Below are 22,906 nucleotides of genomic sequence, written 5' to 3'. Positions count from 1 at the left end.
TGCCCGAAGCCAGCCCGGACTTTCCGGGATCCCCGCGAAACCCCTGTGCCACACAGCCCGATACCCCCAGACACTTCTAATCCCCTTCTGGGACCCCTATAGCCCCTTGAGACCCCCATAACCCCCTCCTGGGACACCCCCATTTCCCCCTCATGACCCCAAACTTCCTCCTGTAACCCCTCAGGGTACCCTTGGACACCCTGTAAGCCCTTTCTGAGATCCCCATGCAACAGTCCCCATGATCATCACACCTCCCCATGGACCCCAGCCAGTGTCTCGGTCCCCAGTCCCACAGTGACCCTGCAGCAGTTATTCCCTTCAGGGAGGAACGCGCACCATTCCCCCCTTGCCAGGCCCTTCCTGGCTGCCCTTCACCATCCCCTGGGATATGGGGGACTGAACCCCTTCAGGGAGATGCTCTGAGTGCCTTGGCTCACCCATTGTCCCCCCAGCACCTCAGTGGCCTGAGGAAGGGGCAGAGACTCAGTAGGGAACACCCAGGAGCTCCACAAAGCAGAGGACATCCCACCCCACAGCATCCCCCATCCCTCCTGGACCCCCACCTTCCTCCCATCAGCTTGAGGACAGACACTGGGCTCATTGGTCACATTAGAGACATTTACTGCTGGAGGTGTCTCCTGTGGGACCTTGTGCTGGGTGCCAGGAGCTTGTTTTCCACCCACGTCAGTTTGACAGATGCAGAAACTCCTCATCCTCTGCAAGTGGAGAGATGTGAAGAGTGATGGACAGACCCACAAACCCCTCCTCGCCCCATGGACAGTCAGCAGTGGAAGCTGCTCCCCACTTGGCCAAGACCCTCTGTGCACCCCTGTGCTGTGCTGCGATGTCACTTTGTGTCCCATCACCTGCTGTGGTGGCATTAATGGGTCTGCCCTAAGACATGCTACTGTGGCCCCATCTCCCATCTCTGGATAGCTGTAAACCCAAGCTCCTGCTCTGATGCGAACAGGCTGTGGTTACAGAGCCACAGAATGGTTAGGGCTGGAAGGGACCTTAACATCATCCAGTTCATCCAGTGGCTGAAGACCCCTGAGCTTGCTCCTCCCTGCGCCGCTGCTGAGAACCTGCTCGCCCACTCACCCAAGGGGTGAGCAGTGTCAACGGTGTGTCCCAGGGAGGTTCAACAAAGAACCCCCTGTACTGATGGGAGCTGGAGGCTCACACGAGGGTACACCCAGGCAGGGACCCAGGCTGGGGCCTTATTTGGTGCCAGGGTCCCTGCACCACCCCAAATCTTTCAGCCACTCTTCCCTCATTGGCATCCCCTGCCTGCACACTGTTTGTCACCTCCGCTGCTCCCCACTGCACCCCAGCCTGCTCAGGGCCGTTCCCACTTTTATCCAGACCATCCTGAGATTCAGTTGTGACTCGGGATGTCTGCAGGGCACGCAGCCCCTCTGTGATACTGGCTGTAGATTCATTTAAGTGTTCAAGGTGAGGCTGGACAGGGCTTGGAGCAAGCTGCTCCAGTGGAAGGTGTCCCTGCCCATGGCAGGGGGTTGGGACTGGATGAGTTTTCAGGTCCCTTCAACACAAACCAGTCTAGGATTCTATAAGGACCGTATTCCTCAGTTCCTCAGAGCCCCTGACCCAGGATAGACCCACCCCAGGCACAGCACAAGGCTGTCACAGACCCGTCACAGACAGACCCATCCAGACGCATCCCAAGACCTGTTCCAGATCCAGGACAGCCTTGTTCCCACCCCAGGCAGACTCAGCAGACCCAGAGCAGGCAAGGAGCTGCAGGCTGCTGCCCCAGCACAGCACAGTGCAGGGCAGGCAGGATGCAGGGTGCAGGTAGGGTGCTGGGCACGGGCAGTGTGAAGGCTGGGGGGGGGGGGGGTGTACCTGCCAGAGGAGGAGCCCCGCAGTACTCTTTACACTCCTTCTCCGAGTAGAACTGGTTCCCGTTGCCTTTGCAGCCGCCGTAGCTGAACGTGATGCACTTGCCCTGGGCCGCGTCAAAGGCCCATCGAGTCACTGGCTTCTGGCAGGGCCCGGGGACGATGGGCAGCCGGCAGGCAGCTGCGGGACAGGGGGGTCAGGGGCTCAGGGCCCACACCTGAGCACCCACATCCCTCACGTTCCCCGGCCCCGCAGGACGGGCGCTGATCCCCGCAGGACGGACGGACGCTGACCCCGCGGGACGGGCGCTGCCGCCTCACCCTCGCTCCGGCACGCCTGCAGACACTCCTTCTCCGAGTAGAAGTTGTTGCCGTTGCCCAGGCAGCCGCCGTACAGGAAGACCTCGCAGGCCATGGAGGAGGAGTTGTAGAAGAAGCGGGAGAGCATCCCGCTGCAGGGCCCGGGGTCCCGGCTCAGCCGGCACGAGTCTGCGAGAGGCACGGCACGGGCTGGCACCGGAAAACCGAGACTTGGGACACGGGAATTCCCGACGGAGCCGCCTCCCTCAGCACGTACCTTCCTTATTGCCGATGTAAGGGGGCAGGGGGCCCGCGGCTGAGCCCTCCTCGGGGGGCAGGACTGCTCTCCGTGCCCGCTGCATGAGGAGGAAGGACAGAGCTGCTGTCAGCCCCTGTGGGATCCGCTGCCCACCCCACTGCCCCTGCACCCCAGGGATGGGCCATGCCAGGGCAGAACTGCGGGGTGCTGCTGGCTCCCAGCGTGTCTCCAGTCACTGATGCTGGGTCACCTCATGGCTTTTCCAGCCCTGTGCTCATCCAAAGTGCGGGCCAGGGTCTTGTGTTGTGGATAAAGACACTAAAGTGCCCAAGTAATTCCCTTGTGCTGGGGACATGTCTCTGCTCTTGCTGATGCAAGGTGGTGTGTTACCTGCTTTCCAGTCAAATGGGTTGCTTCTCCTACAGAAGACCCATCTATGATCCCCCAGAATCATAGAATGGTTTGGGCTGGAAGGGACATTAAAGCTCATCCAGCCCCAACCCCTGCCACAGGCAGGGACCCCTTCCACTGCAGCAGCTTGCTCCAAGCACCTGTGTCCAACCTGGCCTTGAGCACTGCCAGGGATGGGGCAGCCACAGCTTCTCTGGGCACCCTGTGCCAGCGCCTCAGCACCCTCCCAGGGAAGAGCTTCTGCCTAAGAGCTCATCTCAGTCTCCCCTAATCTTTCTAAACTCAACCCTGTGATACTGGGAGTGCTGAGTGATGGCAGCTGAAGGACCATTGGAGTGTGAGCAGCCTCCCAGCCCTTCAGAGGGGATCTGCAGCCTGCCTGGGACACCCCCAGGGAGACGTGAGGCTCTGCATGCAGCATCTTTCATCCTGTGAGAAATACCAGAGTAGGAAAGAGCTGTTGCCTTCTGCTTGAGAATGAGCCCTGGTGCCCTCCCGGCCCCATGACCCCAGCCTGCAGCCTGAGCCTGCCTGTGCACCATCCTCACAGTCAAAGCCCTTCAGTGGGGGTGAAAGAGCATGTCCTGGGTGGGCAGTGGAGCAGCTGCTCCAATAACATGTCCTGCCCACAGACCCTGGTCCGCAGGCACCAGCTCTCTGGGGGCCTTGCGCAGAAGGGATGTCCCAGCCGTGATCCATGTCAGGGGGTCCCACTGCAGCACTCACCTGTGGGGCAGTTGTGGTCTCCTGAGGAATGCATTCACCTGGCCCCGGTGACAGGGAAAACAAGGAGCATGAGAGGGGGGTCCTGACAACCTCACCTCACCGTGGTCCTGCACTGTGCACACACAGGGGCCCTCCCATTTCCACCCCAGTGTTCTCACCCTCCTGCTACTCTCCATCTCCCACTGACAGGAGCACCACCCTAAAATCCCCACACCCACCTGCATCACACTGACACCTTCAGATAAGCAGGCTGAGCAGGGAGGTCCTGTGGTCCTGGGAGCACCCACCCACAGGCAGCAGTGCTGAGTGTCCCTGGGTGTCCTGTGCCCTAACCCCAGCACAGCCTTGGAGGTGCATTGAACTGACAGCCCAGCAAGGATCCCACTGCCTGGAAAGCCTGACTGATATGTGGCCTTATCTCCTTCCCACCTCATCCTACAAAAGCTCTCATCTCTCCTCCCTCCCCCCTGACCATCCCCCCATCTACCCATCCTCACACATCAAGGAGCAGGCCCAGGGCACCAGTACCCGGGGTGAGAGGCAGCAGGAGCATGTGCCTTACAGTGGGTTACCTCTGTTGGCCAGGACGAAGATGGAATCTGCAGGGATGCCCATCTCCAGAGCCAGCTGCTGGAAAGCCTCAATGAGGTCCTCCCGCAGCTCTGGACTCCTCCCTGGACAAAGGAACAGGCTGTGAGCGGGGTTGGCATGGGAGGGGCCCCCCCATCCCTCCACTGATCTGCACACCAGCCTCCTGGCCCTTCCCAACCTCTCTGTTATTCTTAACCATGGTCTGGGTTTCTTCCAAGCAGCTGTTGCCACCTTCATCCTGAACAACAGGCTGGTTTGGATGTTCATTTGTTACGTGGCTCTAAGCTGAGCCATAAGACTCCACCTCTGCAGTGCCAAAGATGATCTGGTCCAAGGCACCACTTCCAAAGCTATGGTCAGGTCCCTCAAGGTCAAGAGACCTGAGGAGCCCTTGGGGATGGTTTCTGAGCTGCACTGGTGCACCCCAGAGCCTGCTTCCCCACACGTGCCATAACCAGACGTACCGTACAGCTTCAGGGTTGTGCTTGGCCCAAAACTGCTTTCTTTTTTCATCAGAATGACAGCGTACTCTTCATAGTTGGTACGGAGCACATAGGACTGGATAGACACATCCCATTCTGAGGGAGACAGAGACACAGGGGACATCATTCCTGCCCCTTAGGGAGAAATGGGGCAGTGTAAGACAGCCCCAGAGCTGGGGGCTGAAACCAGGCAGCTAATTCCAGAAAACAGCCTCTGATACACCCTGACTTCATCCAGGCTCATCAGCCTCTTAGTCAAGGGCATTGGAAACCAAGGGCTGAGGACAACCGAGACACCATCAGTACTCCAGAAATGTGGCTGGTGAGAGCCTGCCCTAGCTCAGGGCCTTGGGGCCTGGAGGGATCTGCTGGAACATCTCATAGTCTCATGCCTATGCAGGGACACTGCTGGAAAAGCCTCTTTCCCTCTGCTGCATGCCATAATTTGACTGGAAATGGTCCAAACTGTGAGGTGGCTCCTGAGCCCTGTCCTGCACCCCTTCCCCTGCTGTGCCTGGTGCTGGCTCCCATCAGCAGCCCCACCGCAGGGCGGCAGCGAGTTACCCCAGTTACTTACTAGGATTGTAGTAGGTGTATTTGCCAGGGATGCTGGTTTTCTGGTACTCTCCTGAGACGAGTGTGCAGTCACCCTGCCTGCAGGGAGCAGGAACACAATCAGCTGCTCGCAGTGACCATCTCTGCTGGTTATTGTGGGAAAATCATGTCTGGGACACTGAGGCCATGGCACAAAATCACAGAACCAATCAGGTTGGAAAAGACCTTTAAGATCAAGTCCAACCATTGCCCCAGCACTGCCAAGGCCAGCACTAGACACCTGAAATTCCCCTGCCCAAGGCATTGGGTATTTGAGGCCAATCCAGCCCCTCCAAGGGCTCTGGTGCCAGCCAGAGCAAGAAAACCCTGTGTCCTGTTCCAGCCCCTGGGAGAAGCAGCACCCCTGACTGGGGAGGTTCAAGCACTGCCCCTACCGCAGCCTGGTGCTGGCAGTGCTGATCTGGTCAGTGCTGGAGCCAGGGCCCAGCACCAGTGTGCCCATGCTGAACTTCTCCTTGTAGTTCTTCATCCACTTGCAGGTCGTGCCGACAGCGACATCGTACCACTTCCCGTACATCTGCAGGGACAAGAACAGGACATTTCCACCACGAGCCCTCCCCTCCAAGGTGGGACATTTGGTTTTCTGCACAGCTGAAACATTTATGGCCCAGAGAATAACGGAGGCATGATGGTACAGTGTGCCCAGGTCAGAGCTGCCACAGGAGATGGGAAGTGGATCAGCACCAGCCCCTCAGGCTGGGCAGGTCACTGACATCCCATGGGATTCACATGGCCTGGCTGCTTGGGCTCCGGCTGCCCTGCCTGGGTGTCTGCTGGGGTGAGCACATCCCAAAGGACACCCCCTGACTGGCCATGCTGCCAGTGCCTGTCCCACACAGCCTAACATGGGCATAAGGAATATCGCTCTTCTTGCTGGAGGAAACCGAAATAGAGCTTTCCCCCATCCCTTCTGCCCCCAGAATAAAGGCACCACAAGCTGCCATTACCCGCTCAGCCTCAAAATTTTCCTGTACTTGAATATCCTTATCCTGGTCCCCGATGGGGGTCCCGTCGGCCACAGCAATAAGGAGGAGGGAAAGGAGACCCCAAAGCATTGTGTCCGGTGGCTTCAAAATGCCGCTGAGCCTCGGCGTGCTGGTGGGGTCCTGGATTCTGTGCTCTGCACAGCAGAGTGACCTTCAGACTGCGGGCACTGGGGCCGGCCAGGCTGGCCTGGGGGGGCAGGAGGGCAAGGTGCAGCTCTGCAGGGCCCGGCTATGTGTTCTGGGACAGTGGGATGTGCAGAGAGCTGGCGTGGGGTGCAGGAGGGACGGTGAGCAACCTTCCACTGTGCCAGGCTGAGTTCCTCACCTCCTCCTACACCACAGCATAGCCCAGACATGGGGCCAGGACCTGCCTGTCTCCTCTGTTCTGCCTTGGGATTCACATTCCTGCCCCAGTGTCCTGCAAAGAGCCTGGATGGTGGCTCCAGCCCTGGCAAACCAGCCTGACCCTGCAGAGAGGAGAGGACCAAGGGGTCCCCAGAACTCACCCCAGGCTGCCTAATACTGACCAGCGTTCATAGGGAGCAGAGCTCCCTTCTGCAACCCCTGCCCTGGGAGTCCATAGCTGGCAGCCAGTGCCCATGAGCTGGGTGGGTATCACCCATCCCAGAGCCAAGCGTCCCAGGCCTGGCCAGTGCAGGAGATATGGGGCATGCTGCCCCTTCCTGACACTGTTTACCTTCACTGGATGATTAACTGAAACCAAACAGCCTGAAGCAGATGGCAAACAGAGCAAAGGGCAGGAGCTGTGCTCAGGGTCAGCCCCAGCCCAATATTGACAGAGAAGGGCCAGGACCCGCAGCGTGCCTGGGGGAAACAGCCAGACCTTCACCTTCTCTCCTCTGCTGGCCACCACGGGTCCCTTGGGCTGACGGCTGCACTGCTGAGGGCAGTGGTCCAGGCAGGGGCAGCCTGAGGATCTTCTCGCACATGTCTTCCTGCCACATCTGGGGCGTCCTCGGGAGCATGGAGGAAATCTGGATGTAGTAGAGACGTAGAATCACAGAGTGGTTTGGGCTGGGAGAGACCGTAAAGCTCATCCAGTCCCAACCCCTGCCACGGGCAGGGACCCCTTCCACTGGAGCAGCTTGCTCCAAGCGCCTGTGTCCAACCTGGCCTTGAGCACTGCCAAGGATGGGACAGCCACAGCTTCGCTGGGCAATGACCCTTTAATTAACCCGCCTCATTAACCCGTCCCGCGCTCCCTTCAGGAACCACCTCCTTCAGGAAGCCGCCCTGGGACCCCTCCCGTGCAGGGTCCCGCTGCCCCCGCCCCGCCAGCGCTAGGGGGCAGCCGGCGGTAAGGAATGACCCCCGGGCTGCTGGCGGGCGGCGGGACCCTGCTGTGCCTCTGGGGGACCGTCCTCCAGCGGCAGGGCCGGGGCGGCGGTGGGCAGCGGGAACGGGCAGGGATGGGCAGCGATGGGCAGCAGTGGACAGCAATGGACAGCGGGAAGGGCAGCGATGGGCAGGCGTGAGCAGTACAGGGTATTCTACTAAACACCCTCTTTATGGCCCTGCTTTACCAGGAGCACGTGTGTCCTGTGCCGGGACCCGGCAGGGGAGGGAGAAGGATCGTGACCCGGGCATCACTGTTCTTCCGCGGCTGCTGCTTGGCTCCTCTCCTCCCGCTGTTGGTGCTAAGAGAGAGCCGAGGGAGCTGCTCCCTTCCAAAGGGTAACAGCTGGGAAAGCTGCAGGCCTGGGGCACATCCAGCCCCGTGCTGCGCTCTTCTGAACACATGAACACAACATGTGGCTGTGCCCAGGGGCACCATCCCAGACTGGTTTGGGTTGGAAAGGACCTTAAAGCTCATCCAGTCCCAAAACCTGCCAAGGGCAGGGACACCTTCCACTGGAGCAGCTTGTTCCAAGCCCCTGCGTCCAACCTGGCCTTGAGCACTGCCAGGGATGGGGCAGCCACAGCTTCTCTGGGCACCCTGTGCCAGCGCCGCAGCACCCTCACAGGGAAGAGCTTCTTCTTTCTATCTTACCGAAATCTCCCCTGTTTCAGTTTGAAACCATTTCCCCCTGTCCCATCATTGCAGTCCCTGATGTCCTTCTCCAAACACTCTGAACACTCATGGCCTGGTTTGTCTCCCAAATGTCTTTTTGTCCCCAGCTGTGGTCATGCTCCCACCTGAGCCTGCCCAGGCTGTGGCAGGGGGAGGTCTCTGTTAGTGTTTGAACAGGGCTGGTCAAGTTATGGTTTTAAATAGCTGCAGTTATGGCTTTGAACCAAGAGCTGCCAGGAAGGGAGCTGAGGCTGCAGGCACATGGGCTGGGTTCCCAAAGGAGCACCATGGGATGCCTGAGCTCTGCAGTGGGTTTCTGTGCTCCACAAACCTGCCTCTCCTCCTCCCTGCTCCTTCCCTTGGGGGGTCTGCTCCCATCCTGAGGTTCTTGAGTTCCCTCATCCCAGCTGTGGCGGGGGGGGTCTCTGGGTCTGTATTGAGGGTGAGCACCCACAGCACTTGTGGGACTGCCAGACCTGCTGGAGGCTTTGGCCATGCTTGGGCATCTCCCCTGCTTCAGAGCCTGGCGGTACCCCAGGTGCTGCCTGCATCTCCTCATGGAGGACTTGCCGGCCCCCTGCCAGATGTCCCTCTGGGAGGTGTCAGCATCCCTAGGTCGGGATGTCCACGTGTCCCTGTGCGGGTGCGTGTACTTTGAGCTGCCACAAGCACCAGCCCAGGCACCTCCCTGCCGAGCGATGCCGGGGCTCCTGCCCACCCACCCGCACGTGTGTCTGCACCGGTCCCTGCTCGGGGTGGCCACCGGCCCTGGGGCTGCCCCCTCCGCTCCAGAACACGGTGACACCCCCGTGCTTGCCTGGGGGACGATGTTCCCACCCGTGCTCCGCCGAGCCCTGGACGCGGCTCCTGCACCGCTCGGGTCGCATCCTCCATCCGCATGTGCTGCCGCCTGTGGTGTCCCTGCTCCCTGCGAGTCGGCCTCAGCACATCGCTGCCACAGAAGCCCCACCGCATTCCCCTCCCCACCGCAGCCCCACAGCAGCCCCCGCCCCACCCCAGCCCCACCGCGTCCTCGCCGCAGCTCCCGCCCCGCCGTATCCCCACACCACAGCCCCCCACCGCAGCCTCACCGCAGCCCCCGCCCCACCGCAGCCCCGCCGCAGCCGCGCCGCAGCCCCCCACACAAGTGAACTTTTCTGCGTTTTCCAGCAATTAAAAAGAATAAAGCAACAGTTGTCTCCAGGCAGGGCAGGGATCCTGGTGACCCTGATTTTCTGTGTGGCTGGGCAGGGTGAATGGGGCTATTGAGACCCCGATGACTGGCATCTCCACTCCAGGATTGTCTCCCCTTCCAAGTCCCCCTCGCCGCGCTCTCCTCCTCCCTACCCTCCTCCTCGCTTTTAATTTCCTTCCTGCAGAGAGCTGCTCATCCCCTTCCCATTGGCCACAGGCCTGAAAGGGAATGGAGGAGACAAGGGAAGGATTAAAGACACTCTGCTTAGGAGCAGGCAGCCTGAATACAAGATGCACCGGCTGGGAAAGAATGGGGGCTTAGTGGGGCACCAGATCAGACCCGCCCCTGCCGCATTCAGCCCGACCTGCATTCCTGCATTGCTAAGCAGGGACCTTTCTCCCTGGCCGGCCCACAGAGGGATGCCCCGGACCTTGCCCCACCTGCCGCTGCAGGTAGACCTGCCCGTATGGTCCCACCGCGCTGTGTGCCCCCAGGCACTACTGCTGTGGAGGAAGCAGCACTATAGGCTCGCAGGTCCCTGGGGTCAGCAGGCCCAACCCTGGGTGCAGTGTCCCAGCCAGCCCCACAGGGGTGAGGAGGTAGCTGGGGCATCCCTTGGACCAGCCTAGGAGTGATGTGGGGCGATGTGGGGCAATGTGGGACATTCAAAGTCCTCTCCCCATCAGAGCAATGGGTCTCATACAGCAGGGTTGGAGCTTAAGGCACTGCTCAGCACGCAGAGGAAGGCTGGAGCCTGCAGCAGGGTTAGGCCTGTCCTTGGATGCCTGTAGAAGGGCTGGGGCATGCCCAGCCACAGCCTTGCTGTCCCACTGCTTGTCAACGCACCCTCACAGAACACCCCCCCAAAATCGCTGGTGTTCAGTGCTCACCACAGCACCTCCTGCAGGCATGCAGCCTGGGTGCAGATGGGGTGTGGTGGCTGGAGTTCATCCCTCCCACTGATCCCATTCCCTCCGTGCCACCACTGTGTCTGGCAGGTCTGGGCAGGGTGGTCCTTGGATGGGGCTGGCGCAGGGTGAGATGGTGGAGCATGGGCTCAGGCACACTGGGAAGCAGGGGCCCCCAGGGGCAATGGTGGGTGATGGCCACCTATCAATGACCAAACCCCTGTGGAGACACAAGGGGACTTACCCATGAGTAGGACTGCAGCGCTGGCAGCTCTGGGTCTGTCCATGTCTCTTGCACTCTCCATGTCTTGTCCTGGGTGAGGAGCAGGTAGAAACGAGTCACTCGGTCAGGGTGGTGCAGGATCAGTGCCTGCTGGCTCTTCCCAGGAACGCCTCCTTTGCTAAGGCAAGGCCAAGCCACCAAAGCTGAAGCACAGCCATACCGTCTATGTTATCAATGTGCTGGGTGAACCTTTAGTGTTCGTACACACCAGTTCCCCATGGGAGGGATGGAAACACTCCCCTTCCCTGTGAACTCTGAGGCTGGAGCTGGTTCCCTTCACAGGGCAGGGCAGGGGAACTTGTTCTTGGTCCCTGAACTTATCTCCAGGTCCCTGCTGACATTCACCCCAGAGAGCTGTGTCCTCAGGGGAGCACGTCCCTGGTGGAGCACAGCAAGGCCCTGAAGATGTTTCCAGGCTGAGAAGCTGCAGGTCTGCAGTGGGGAGCAAGGACTGGGTGGGTCAGCAAAGTCCTACAGCCCTGAAGCATCAGCTATGAGCACCCCAGGGATCCCATGCTGCTGGGAGCACCCGTGCAAGGACACACAGAGGCCTGGGGCCCTGCCCTGAAAGAACAGGAGTCTGGGCTCCTGTGTCCCACGTCTCATGTAGTGATTAGTGTGATTCCAGGTTTCCTGAGGGTTGTCCCACCTCTCCCCATCTTCTGATCTAGATGTCTCGCTGGCCTGCTCCCTCAGGCACCCCAAAGCTGTGCAGCACCTCCAGGGGTCAGGGTGCAGCCCTGGTGACCGCATGAACACAGTTGCAGGAGCGCAGGGTGGGATATGGCTGAGCACATGGAGGTGTCAGGACAGCCGTGATCCCCTTCCAGAGGGCAGGGCTCAGGCACATAAAGACAGTGACCTTGTGCCAGCTGTGATGTCCTCAGGTGCCCAGGCCAGAGGATGGGATGGCTCCAGGCCCTGGGGCACGGCCAGGCAGGACATGCAAGGACACCTCAAGAAGCAGAAAGAGCTTAGGGGAAGGTGCTGACTACCTTCCTCTGCTCCCACCGCCTGTTCTGGAACCCAGACACCACCTTGGATGGACACCCTGAGGCCAGAGCTGAATCGCATCCCCCTGACCAAGCTGCATAGGCAGGGTCCCAGTGATCACAGAATCATAGAATAGTTCGGGTTGGAAAGGACCTTAAGATCATGCAGTTCCAACCCCCGTGCCATGGGCAGGGACACCTCACACTAAACCATGTCACCCAAGGCTCCGTCCAACCTGGCCTTGAACATTGCTGCCTCCTGAGCACCGCATGTCAACATCGCAATCTTCGTGGTCCATCTGGCATCACTCAAACAGCTTCCATCCTCACACGCTGAAATCCATGGTTTTAAACCATTTTTCTACATTTGGTACCAAAAGCCCCATCTCCTGGAGGCCAATGACTTCAGCAGAACCTTGTACCAGAGGACATCATGAAATCCTTCCTGGAAGTATGTGTCCATTTCCACCCCTGAAGGCAGCATAAGAAAATGCTTGTCTGTTCCTCCTTCCATACCCTTCAGGAATCTCACTATTCCCCAACAGTTGACATGGAGCCCACCTATACATTCACCTCCAGCGCTGCATCCCTTACCAGGGGATGGGGTCTGAGGTCTTTGCACCAGAAAGCTGCTCTGACTCTAGGGACAAATAGGCAAAATGGGTGGCAAATCACCAACTCTGGCACAAGGGACACCCGTTACCAGCACGAGGCACCTGTCCTGTTGGGAAAGCACCAGTTTTCCCAGTGAGGCAGAGGTGGCTGGTCCCCGCTCAGGGGCTGCTGACACCTCGCGGGCCCTTGGCTGTGCCATTCCTCTCCCTTTTCACCCTTCACCAAGACCAGGAGCTCTGGTTTGTCTGTGTTAGGCCTTTGCCACACTCAGATTTCTGTGTCCCCATTGCCCCATCACTGCTGCAAGAGGAACTGGATGATCTTTAAGGCCCCTTCAAACCCAACCCGTTCTATGTGTGTCGGTGGGAACTCTGCTGCAGATACACTTCTAGTGGAAGGTGTCCCTGCCCGTGGCAGGGGGCTGGAACTGTATTAGCCTTATGGTCCCTTCCAACACAAACCAGTCTGGGATTCTAGGAACAGTCTATGAGCAGTATCATTAGGCAGAAGACAAAGGCGGATCCCCAGTTCATTGCATCCCGGCTCTCCCAACCCATGCAGGTCCCAGCTGGCCAGGAGCTCCATCCCAATGGAGCCTGAGTGTCCCAAGCAGGGAAGAAAGCTGACACACGTGTGAAAGGCAGCTCATGTCCCTGCGTGGTGGCCAGGGGGCTTTTGTCCTTCTCCTGCCATGCCGAGGGGCCGGAGCCCCGCGGTTCCCAGCCCATGGGGATGGAGAGCCCTTCCCTCCGCCCGGCCGGGATAGAGAGGGACCACGGGGCTTTCTCTTTAATGCAATGCTATGAATACCCAGGGTCTTTCTGCTCGCTGTTTAATGGATTTGAATGTGAAAAGGTGGTAGAATTGGGAAGAGGGGAAGGGGAGGGGGGAGGCCAGGCCTCTTTGTTCGGGGATGCTGCTCCAGCCTTGGATTTATTTAGCATTTGGAGGGCTCTGGGGTCTTTCTCTCCTCCCCAGCCACTGCAAAGGCTCGCTGCCTTTTCTGCCTCATGCTTATTAGCATAGCAGCTGCTCGGGAGAGGGGCTCGGCAAGAGAAAAGGACAGAGGCGTCCGGGAAATGAATAGGAGGGGAAAAAAATAGCTTTAAAAGACAGAGGCTTTGAATGAGGGGGAGCAGCGAGTGGAAAAGGGGATGGGGGCGGCTCGGAGCTGTCACCTCACTGTGAATGTGAGCTGGGTGCAATGTGAGGACCCGCTGGCCAGGGGCTGTGCTGGGAGACCAGGGCCTCAGCCTGGTGCTGTGGGGAGAGGCCAGGGCTGCTCTGCGCCCCCTGCTTACGGGGACACACAGGGCAGTGGGAGCTGTACCAGCACCCTCCTGCACCCACAGCCTGGCTGCTTTGGGATTCAGGGTGCCCCAGTCCCTGAGAATGGGGTTCCCCCTGTTGTGACCTCAGGCTGAGGGATCCCAGTGAGCTGGTGGTATCCAAAGGCATGGGGCTGCTCTCCATGGGCAGGCTGGGGCTGCAGCAACCACTGCCTCCAGCACCTCTGTCAGCTCCAGCACAGCTCCCCAAGCACTGCTTTTAGGTGTAGTTAGAAGAAATCAGGTGTCCCAGGAGCTGCCACAGCATTCCTGCCCAGCCTGCAGAGGGGTGACCACAGTGAGAGCTTCCCAAGCAAACAGGCAGAAAACCTGGCAGAGGCCTGTCTGTGCAGTTGCACCATGTGTACTAAACAACATTGCTGCTGGCATAGATGAGAAGTGTGCTTAAAGCTGGAGAAAACGAGAACTGAGGCTGCAGCGCACTGCCGGGGTAGAGAGGAGGCCACAGAGATGCTGTTTCCAGGCAGAGGCTTTCCTTGGTTGTATAATTCATTAGAAGCCGGGAGTCTGCCCATTGTGCCCTTGTGTTTCAAACCATCAGTCCCAGGGTGCTGCTCAGGCCCCAGGTGAAGGCTTAGCCCCACATTGCCCTACCAACACATTGCCACCACTTGTTGCCTGGCTGATGTCCCCTCTGGCCATGCCCCCTCCTGCCAGGGGTGTGCATGGCTCAGCCCTGCCCTGCGCTGTGCGGACCCTCTGCTGCACCCCTGTGCCAGGCTCCCCATGTCCCCCCCACCTGTGGCGGGGCTGGCACCGATGGCGGGGTTTAGCAGCTCCCACCCTGCTGCTGCTGTGTGCATCCTGCCCGGGATAAAGGTGAAGCTGGTTGATACTGGGCTGGATCAGACACAGGGAGCTCTGCCACCTCGCAAGGGTACTTCAGAGGTGCTGCTCTGCTTGGCCTGGCCTCAGAGACTGCTCCCAGCCACAGAATGCTCTTGGATGCAAGCTGAATGAGGATTTTCCAGTTAAAACGGTTGTTCCAACCACCCCCGAGCCTGTCATCCACCCAGCTTTAACTCTGCTCATTGTTCTATCCATCCCTCTGTCCATCCTCAGCCATGCTCTATTTCCCCATTCCTCCCCAGCCACCCTCCATCCCTCCACCCAAGCAGCTTTCCACACCTCTGGACTCAAGCTCCTGCTTGAGTATCTCTGTAGGGTCAGGAAGAGAAACCTGCTAATATGAAGAAGCCAAAATCTACATTGCACCCACAGCTCCGTGTCCCAGCTGGTGTGAGACCTGGAGGTCACCTCTCCCTGGGCACCCCTTGCTGGGCACCGAGAAGGGGTGCTGGTGGTGGCAGTGGGACGTGGCAGCTGAAGGGTTTCTGGAGGAGAAGGATGATGTTTCTCCTGTCCACACGATGGAGCAGTGCCATTCCCTGGGATGCTTGCTGCCACCAAGTAGAAATGAGAGAGCTGCCTGCATTCTCTGTGCTGGTGCTTGGGAGCATCCCTGGGGGACACATCTCGCTGAGCATGGAGGTCTGCAGAGTGACAGTGATTTTAGTGCATGCGAATCCCGTACCCAGCCTCACAGCAGGATGTGAAGGTTGTGTGCATGCCAAAAAGAGCCCCAAATGTCTCTGCTGCAGGAACAGGGCAGCCAACACCAGCCCCAGCCTGGGAGCTTTTGCATCAGGTCCCAGCACCAAACACTGAAGCGGCTTTGGGTCAGAAGCAAAATAGGTGGAAACCATGAGCTGTCCTGCCCTGTCCAATGTGCTGTGACCACGGTGCTGCGAGCCGCAGCCTGCCCGGCCACCCCTCAGCACTGACCTGCACCGGGGGGCTCCTGCTGGATGGAGCCCACCCTCGAGCAGGGGTGAAACCTGCAGCTGGAGAAGTGCCCACTGCAGCCGGGCCGAGCGTGCTCCGGCTCCTCCCCAGCCCTGCACAGAGGTTGATTGTGATCCTCATTTTGGGAAGAAAAGGTGACTGTGTTGGACCCGAAGCCTGAGGCATTGTCACCGTCACACAACCGCCAACAAAGCAGCTATTTAAAATGTCCTGAATTTGATTGCAGCCCGTTCCCTCCCGCTCGCCCGGCGCCGGCGCTTTCTCATTCATTACTCACTGTGTTAAGCTCCCTGAAATTCAAATAAAATCCCACCTCCTCCCCCCCATCCATATGCGTTGGTTGGTTCAGTGCCGCTGCCTGGGCTTGACGGATGAAGGGCAATAGAAGAGAAGACAAAGCTGCCGAACCTTGCCGGGCTGCGCTGACTTCCCATCACCCCCGCGGCCGGAGGGGAGCCCGATCCATCTGGTTTGGAGTCAGTAGCACAAACAAAAGCAAAAGACAATGGCAGGAAGCACTTGAAAGTTCAGATTCTTGCTTTGGTTTCTCTTGGAACAACAGCACCTACGTAATGCAGCCGGCGGACAATAACGCGCAGCCAGGGACATGCAAAAATGCCAGAAGAATGTGCTTACACCACCAGAAGAGTCAGTGGTTGTGTTTTACTGGAACAAAAATAGAAAAGGAAAGAAAGAAGAAGGAAAAAATCCTAAGTCTTTGGAGTTCCTCGAGTTCTTGGACAGGGTTTCTGCACAAGGAGAGCTGCGGAGCGGGGTGGCCATGGACCATGCAGGGCCCCAGCACTGGGACCATTGCATATGGGAGTTGGGGGACACAGGGTGATTTGTATTCACCACCCAGCCCATGTCCCCTGCAGAGGGGCTGTCGGAGGCCCTGGCGGTGCAGAGAGGGGCTGTGTGCAGGAATGCAGCTTTTCCTTGAAAAAACCCATCCTTGAGGTGGGGGCTGGAGCCCGGGGACGGTGAAGGGCAAGAGGCCACCAGGCTGAGCCCAGCTGAGCCCAGCTCAGTGGCACCCCAAAGCAGGCACCTGGATGATGCTTCCTGCAGCATCCTGAGTCTGGGGCAGAGGCCAGGGGAGGCTGCACCCGCAGGTACAACCCGGCAGCACTGCGATGGTGGGAGCCTTGGTGCCATCACCAGTGCTCAAGTGGGACAAAACCCAATGCACACATCTCCCACAGTGAGCAGCTACCGCAGGACCCTGGGTGATGGACCCTCAGGACCACCAGTGTTTGTGAGGGATAGTTTTGGCATCATTGTTTTTTTCCTGCTAAATCCAGGCAGTGACTCGTGCCCATCTTTCCCATGCTGGCAGGAGGTGGCATGGGGCTCAGCACACTGGGATGGAGGTTGGCCAGCCTGGAAAGGAAAGCCTTTAATCCATGTTTCCTCCACACTGCCATGGGGGACACCCCTCTTGGCATCCCTGGGAATCCACACCCCAGAGCCAAATCGAGCATGGCACAAATTTCCCAGGGATTTCAGCATTCCCAGAGGTGGCAAAATTATTGATACAGGGAAAGCCTCATGTCCAAACCTCACACTGCTGCCAGTGTGGGAGCCCTGCCTGCATCCTGCGTTCAAAGCCCTTGCTGCAGGCAGGGCTCAGCCAGCACAGGCTCGGGGCTGCCGCTGCTCTTCCCACTTCCCGGAGCAGCCGGATCCAGCCTGGAAAGCCTCCAGCAGTGCAGGGCTCGGCCCACTTTTGGGCACCGGCCTGCTCCAAGCCACATGGATGGCCTTTGGGGATGGATAGCTCATGCTGACCCTCAACCCATGCTCATTCCAGGAGATGGCTGAAGCCACCATTAGTCTGAAAGCAGCTTCTTCCTCAGAGCCCAAGGGCTTAGAACCAAGGAGCCTGGGCAGGTTTGCAGGGAGCCATGGGTTCCTCAGCCAGAAACGCTGGGGCTGCAGACCCAAACGTGACCATGGTCCTGGTCCATGGGGAGGTCCCAGGACTGGCTGTGGAGCTCTCATCTCACTCCTTGAGGGAAGCAAGTGCTTTAGGAACATCTCAAACACACTGTGACAGCCGCAGCCCAGGGTTTGATCCAAGCCACCACACCTCCACCAGTCTGTGGGATAAGGTAAACCAGGACAATCCCCCAGATCCTCAGGGAGCTTCCCGCACTCGTAGGCAGAGGCTGCACACTCCAGGCCCCCAGATCGACCCTAGCCATCACCCTTGGGGATGCATTTAACTGCAGAAGAACAGCAGATACATCAGTATTTTTGACAAGGGCCTGTAGGGACAGGCCAAGAGGAATGGCTTTAACTTGACAGAACAGGGGAGACTGAAATGAGCTCTTAGGCAGAAGCTCTTCCCTGTGAGGGTGCTGAGGCACTGGCACAGGGTGCCCAGAGAAGCTGTGGCTGCCCCATCCCTGGCAGTGCTCAAGGCCAGGTTGGACACAGGGCCTTGGAGCAAGCTGCTCCAGTGGAAGGGGTCCCTGCCCGTGGCAGGGGTTGGAGCTGGATGAGCTTTAAGGTCCCTTCCAACCCAAACCAGTCTCTGACTCTATGATCCTGTGCCTCTCCCATCCCATCCCCATGGTACTAGGATGTTTTACCACTAGAAGCCCAGGATGGCTTCTCACAGCTCCCCGCCCAGCACAGCTGCAGGGCACTGTCCTTGCAGGATGTTCTGCTGAGCCAGGCTGGGAAAAGAGTGGCGCTTCCTCTTTGGGGATGTCCAGAGATAAAATTCAGTGCAGAATTAGAAGACCTTGGTAAATGAGAACAAACAGCATAGCTGTGGATTGTGTATATTCATCTAATGCCATTGGTGTTACAAAAGCAGTGCTTCAGCTCTACTGCAACAGCAACAGCACAGGTTGCCTTCCAACCCAAACTAGTTTGTGATTCTGTGGTTCTATGATTATTCGTGGCAGGGGTTGGAACTGCATAAGCTTTGAGGTCCCTTCCAACCCAAACCAGCCTCTGACTGTGATCCTATGCTGCTTCCCCTTGGCCAGCTTTGCCGTCATGGGTTTGCAGGGTCACTGCCATGCCTGCAGCACTCCCCAGCTAAAGGCTGTTCTGTGGCTGTTGGTGCTCTGGGCTGTGCCAGACCCCTGGGCACAACTGTAACTCCCCATGAGTCACCGTGAGTCGTGGCACGCTCCACCATTCACCTCATCAAGACAGCAGCGGGCAAGGAGGGCAGGGATTGCCACCAGGGTCCCCCAAGTGCCAGCACGGCTCAGGTGATGGGGGCAGAGCTGGAGGAGCTTTAAGGTCCCTTCCAACACAAACCAGGATGCGGTTCTGTGATTTGGCACCAAACCAGGGACCTGGGGGGGTCAAACACCCCATCCCCCCCAGCATCACCCCCCTGGGGGAAGGAACAAACAAACAAAGTCTTTTTAATTTTTTTTATAAAAAGATCAATGAAAAATTTATTTATAAATTTCGCACTCTGGGGCTACACGTCTCTATCATACACTCAGGAATATGCTGTACTGTACAGACTTTATCCAGTTAGAAATGATCATATAGTGACCCACATACAGCTTCAATATAAGCCTAAAAATCCTTAACATTAATTAACATAATTAAAAAAGGTATTCGCATCTAAAGGAAAATCTACAGAAAAACTCCTTTCTGGAGCAATCTGTGCATCAGCTTCAATGTCTGCTTATTCCACTGACATTAGCAATATATTCTTCTTACAAAAATAATAATAAGACGACTGCTGGAAGGCACCAGTCATGCCCGAAGGAGCCTCCCCCACCTGCCTCTTTCCTTGCTTTTCCTCGTACTCCCCGTTTTGGCGTGAAGGGTCAGCAGCACGATGAGCCAACAAGGGGGGCGGGGGGGACCCTCATTTCAATTTGAATCAATCTGCATCCCTTTTATTTCTCAGGATCAACAGAGATGGGGGGGGGGTGGGGGTGGGGGTTGCATAGAAAATTGAAACTCCAGGGACTAGGAAGGGCAGCAGCTTTTCAGTAAAATACAACAGGGATGTAAAAATACATCAACTCACAATTTCAGAGCAAACCCCCGTCCCCGACGTACAGACTCCCCAAATCTCAGTGTGTCCAAAGCTCCAGGAGGCTGGAAAGGAACAATACTTTTCTTCAACAACTCACCCAGCAATTCACACAGGAGATTCACAGTCTCAATAGGTATTTTATAAAAATATAAATATGGGTTACATCATGTTGTCTTTACAACACTGGACAGAGCTCCCTTTAGACTGGGTTTATAACCAAGGCTTCTTTTTAAAAACTCCATCTAGAACTTGGCTTTACAATACACTTTTAATACCATGTCATAAATGTTATGACATTTCCTTGTGGCAAATCCATTTAGTCAAAATAAAAACAAAAAATAATATAAATGTGCAACCATCTGGTAACGACGACAAAACCTTGCTAGAAAAGATCTTGTTCCCACCCCGTCACTGTCACACAGAAGCACCAGGGGAGGTGCTGGACACCCCCTTCCATGCTCACAGAGAAGACTTGGGCCAAGCAGTTCCTTGGGAATGGCAGCATCGGCAGCAGGCGCTTGCGACAGGGCTGCTTCTCTTCTGCTTCTTGAAATCTGGAGCTTTTAAAAGAATCATCTCAAAGAGCTGAAGTGGAGAAAAACCAAAACCAAACTGCAGTGAACCCACCAGAGACAAAGCGGGATATTCAGTGCAATGGGAATTCATCATGGCAGACTCAAGTGTTTTAGTTTTAAGACTAGTACAACAACAACAAGAAGGCGTATTACCCAAACCGTATTTCTGAAACACTCACCACCAGCTTCCAACAAAACCAGGCTCACAATCTTCACCCACAAATATATACAGACATGATAAATAGTTAAGACACAACCCAAATAAACCAGCAGGTAACTATTTGCCTTTTTTAATGGGAATGGTCGGGATGCAGGGAGCGAGAGAGGGAGGAGTGGGGAGGCGACAGTGAGACGGATGGCTTTAGTGCAGATGGACAGGGCCGAAGGACCAGCGGGAGAGAGGAGACTTCGGAAATCTTCCGCATTTTCCAAATGGATGTTCTTGTGCCATAGCAATAAAAAGCAGCATTTGCAATTATACGTGCAGTCACTTCCGAATGCGACTTCGGGTGGCTTCCTCTTCCTCCCTTTCTTTTATAAATATATATGGAGATATATATCATATAAAAGACGGGTGAATCTATAGACATCAAAGGAGTCGTTCTGCATTGAGAAGTGTTATCCAAGTTTCACCAAAAGAAAAAAAATAATAAAATTCCCAAACTATTTTCAGTAGTTTTCCGGCATCTCTCCAGGCAGCAGAGAGCGCTCGCGGCCCTTCCTGTGCAAAAGCAGCTCCTCTGCCTCCAGAGTTTATTCACTTCTTTAAAAGAAACACAAAAAACACAAGTCCAGGATTTGCTAATCCTCCTTTACTCATAAAACCAGAAGGATTCAATGTCTTTTCCTGGGACCTCACGTGTGCTAAACGGATTCAAGGTGGGTGAGAACACAGATTCTCTTCAGACACCCATAAAAACACAAAACAAAAAGAACCAGAGGAGAAAACCCAACGCAAAATACAACAAAACAAGAGCAGTTGGGGTGAGAAAACCGTGTCGGTCGTATTCCAATGGAGTCGCCTTGGGGAGAGACAAAAATCAGTGGTGGGAAAACACTGGGAGCTTCCTGGAAGAGGAAGGTTTTCCCACTTTTCCTTGCCAGGAAGGGCCGCCGGGAGCCCCCAGCCCATGACTGGGCCTCGGGGGGACCGGGCACCGGGACAGGGGAGTGAGGGGGGTTTGGGGGAGCGTTGAAATGAATTCGCTTCTGAGCCAGATACTTCAGGTCGGCGGGATGAGGCCAAGGGGCGCGGGGAAGGAGGATTAAATATTAGCGGGGAGGGGACGGGGGAGCCCTTAAAGCATCTGCCCAGATGTCAGACTGAAACCGTGAATACTGTGAGTGCAGCCGAGGTAGATGAAGGAGAAAAAAACAAACGTTTTACAGTAGGAAAACAACCCTTGGAAGGAAAAAAACAACAACGAAACAACTTTCGAAGCAGGCGAACGGCGGCGCTTTGCGGGGGGGCCCGGGTCTTCGCCAAATAAACCCCGCGTGGGGCCGGGAGCAGCTTTGGCGGCCGGGTGAGGGGAGGCGGGGGGGGCCCGGCATCACCGGGCACCGGCGGAGTATTTGGCCTTAGTGATCAGGTAGAGGACGATGTCCTGGTGGCCCCCGAAGGCGGCGATGTGCAGCGCGCTCCAGCCGTCCCGGTTGGCCAGGCGAATGTCGGCACCGAACTTGACGAGGAGCTTGACGAGCTCCAGGTTGCCGTCGATGACGGACTGGTGCAGCGCCGTCTGCCCCTCGGGCCCGAAGGAGTTGACGTTGAACTCGCAGTTCGTCATGTTCTGCAGCAGCGACTGCAGCTCCTTCGTGTTCCCGCGCCGCACCGCCTCCTGGAACACGCGCTGGCTCGGCGGCGGCGCCGCGCACGGGGACACCTCGCTCTGGCTCATGCCGCCGCCTCCCGCCCGCCGCCCCGCAGGGACGGCGCCGCCTCCGCCCGCGCGGGCATGCGGTGGGGCTGCGGCGGGGCTGCGGGGCTGCTGCGGGCGCTGCTGCTGCGGCTGCCGCTGCTGCTGCCGGTGCTGCCGGTACCGGTGCTGCTGGTACCGGTGCTGCTGCTGCTGCTGCTGCTGCTGCTGCTGGCGCGCAGCGCTCGGGCCCTGCCGCTGATCCCCGCCGGTCCCGTCCCGCCGCACCGCTCCCGCTGCCGGCCCCGCGCCGCGCCTTTTACCCGCCCTTTTATTAGCATAACAATGTCACGGTCGTGACGTCAGCAAGGGGGCGGAGCGCCGCACAGCGCGCCCATTGGAACCGCCGGGAGGGGAGACACGCCCCTCCCCCCCCGCCTCCGCCGTGAGCTGCGCGGGAGGGGGCGGTGGGGGGCGCTCCTGGCCCGGCTCGGCTCGGCTCGGCTCGGCTCGGCTCGGCTCGGCTCGGCCCGAATCGGCTCGGCTCGGCTCGGCCCCAATCGGCTCGGCTCGGACCGTTTCGGCTCGTCACGGCCCTGCTCGACTCGACTCGGGCCGGAGCCCGGCTCGGCTCGGCTCGACTCCACTCGACTCTGGTCGGAGCCCGGCTCGGCTCGGCTCGGCTCGGCTCGGTTCGACTGGGCCAAGCCCCAGCCCGACTCGGCGCGGTGGCCGCAGGCAGGGGGCACCACCCAGGCCGCGCCTCCCGCAGCGCTGCGCTGGAACCGGGCAGAGCCCGTCCCCAGCCGGGACCCCTCCTGGACCCCGCCAACACCGGCCGGCCCAGCGGGGGCTGCGGGTTTCGGTCCCCGTGAGCAACTGGGACAGGCCCCCGACGGGTGGGAGGGAGGGTTCCAGGCGCAGACGGGGGGATCGCACGGGGTTTCGGGGGTACACGGGTGGGGGTCGGTCTGGGGACACACGCACAGCCCTGCGGAGGCTCAGTTCGGTCACACGGGGCTTCATCCGGCGC

At 58.1% G+C, this 22,906-nt stretch overlaps 2 protein-coding genes and 1 long non-coding RNA gene across 4 annotated transcripts; all 3 read right to left on the bottom strand.

Annotated features, from left to right (window-relative positions):
• Nucleotides 1–597: 597 nt before the first annotated feature.
• Nucleotides 598–6,401, bottom strand: AMBP (alpha-1-microglobulin/bikunin precursor). Of its 2 annotated transcripts, none has more exons than XM_065695742.1 (10): nt 6,197–6,401; nt 5,624–5,766; nt 5,212–5,288; nt 4,617–4,730; nt 4,134–4,235; nt 3,562–3,599; nt 2,443–2,521; nt 2,160–2,354; nt 1,870–2,046; nt 598–716 (listed from the first exon to the last, which is right to left on the bottom strand). In XM_065695742.1, exons 1-10 carry the CDS (start codon nt 6,302–6,304, stop codon nt 685–687), a joined length of 1,065 nt encoding a protein of 354 aa, XP_065551814.1. In that variant the 5' UTR covers nt 6,305–6,401; the 3' UTR covers nt 598–684. The 2 variants fall into 2 exon arrangements, with proteins under 2 accessions (XP_065551814.1, XP_065551815.1); XM_065695743.1 differs by having other exon boundaries at nt 2,187–2,354; nt 6,197–6,399.
• A 3,009-nt stretch (nt 6,402–9,410) lies between these two features.
• Nucleotides 9,411–15,993, bottom strand: LOC136022337 (uncharacterized). The gene is made up of 3 exons (XR_010616135.1): nt 15,729–15,993; nt 10,615–10,683; nt 9,411–9,680 (listed from the first exon to the last, which is right to left on the bottom strand). It is a non-coding gene; the product is annotated as an uncharacterized LOC136022337 (long non-coding RNA).
• Nucleotides 15,994–21,544: 5,551 nt separating this feature from the next.
• Nucleotides 21,545–22,175, bottom strand: NRARP (NOTCH regulated ankyrin repeat protein). The gene has a single exon (XM_065695349.1). The coding sequence runs from the start codon at nt 21,913–21,915 to the stop codon at nt 21,568–21,570; it is 348 nt and encodes a 115-aa protein (XP_065551421.1). The 5' UTR covers nt 21,916–22,175; the 3' UTR covers nt 21,545–21,567.
• Nucleotides 22,176–22,906: the final 731 nt, after the last annotated feature.

The sequence above is a fragment of the Lathamus discolor genome, chromosome 15 (genome assembly GCF_037157495.1).
Source record: "Lathamus discolor isolate bLatDis1 chromosome 15, bLatDis1.hap1, whole genome shotgun sequence".
Classification (NCBI taxonomy): domain Eukaryota; kingdom Metazoa; phylum Chordata; class Aves; order Psittaciformes; family Psittacidae; genus Lathamus; species Lathamus discolor.
This window is presented reverse-complemented; position numbering and strand designations above follow the sequence as displayed.

Excerpts from the sequence above, each read along its gene's own strand:
- AMBP (XM_065695742.1), bottom strand. The coding sequence starts at position 6,304 with ATGCTTTGGGGTCTCCTTTCCCTCCTCCTTATTGCTGTGGCCGACGGG. Across the intron at positions 4,731-5,211 it reads ATACACCTACTACAATCCTA|AATGGGATGTGTCTATCCAG; the intron begins GTAAGTAACTGG and ends TGTCTCCCTCAG. Across the intron at positions 3,600-4,133 it reads CTTCGTCCTGGCCAACAGAG|GTGAATGCATTCCTCAGGAG; the intron begins GTAACCCACTGT and ends CACCGGGGCCAG.
- NRARP (XM_065695349.1), bottom strand. The coding sequence starts at position 21,915 with ATGAGCCAGAGCGAGGTGTCCCCGTGCGCGGCGCCGCCGCCGAGCCAG.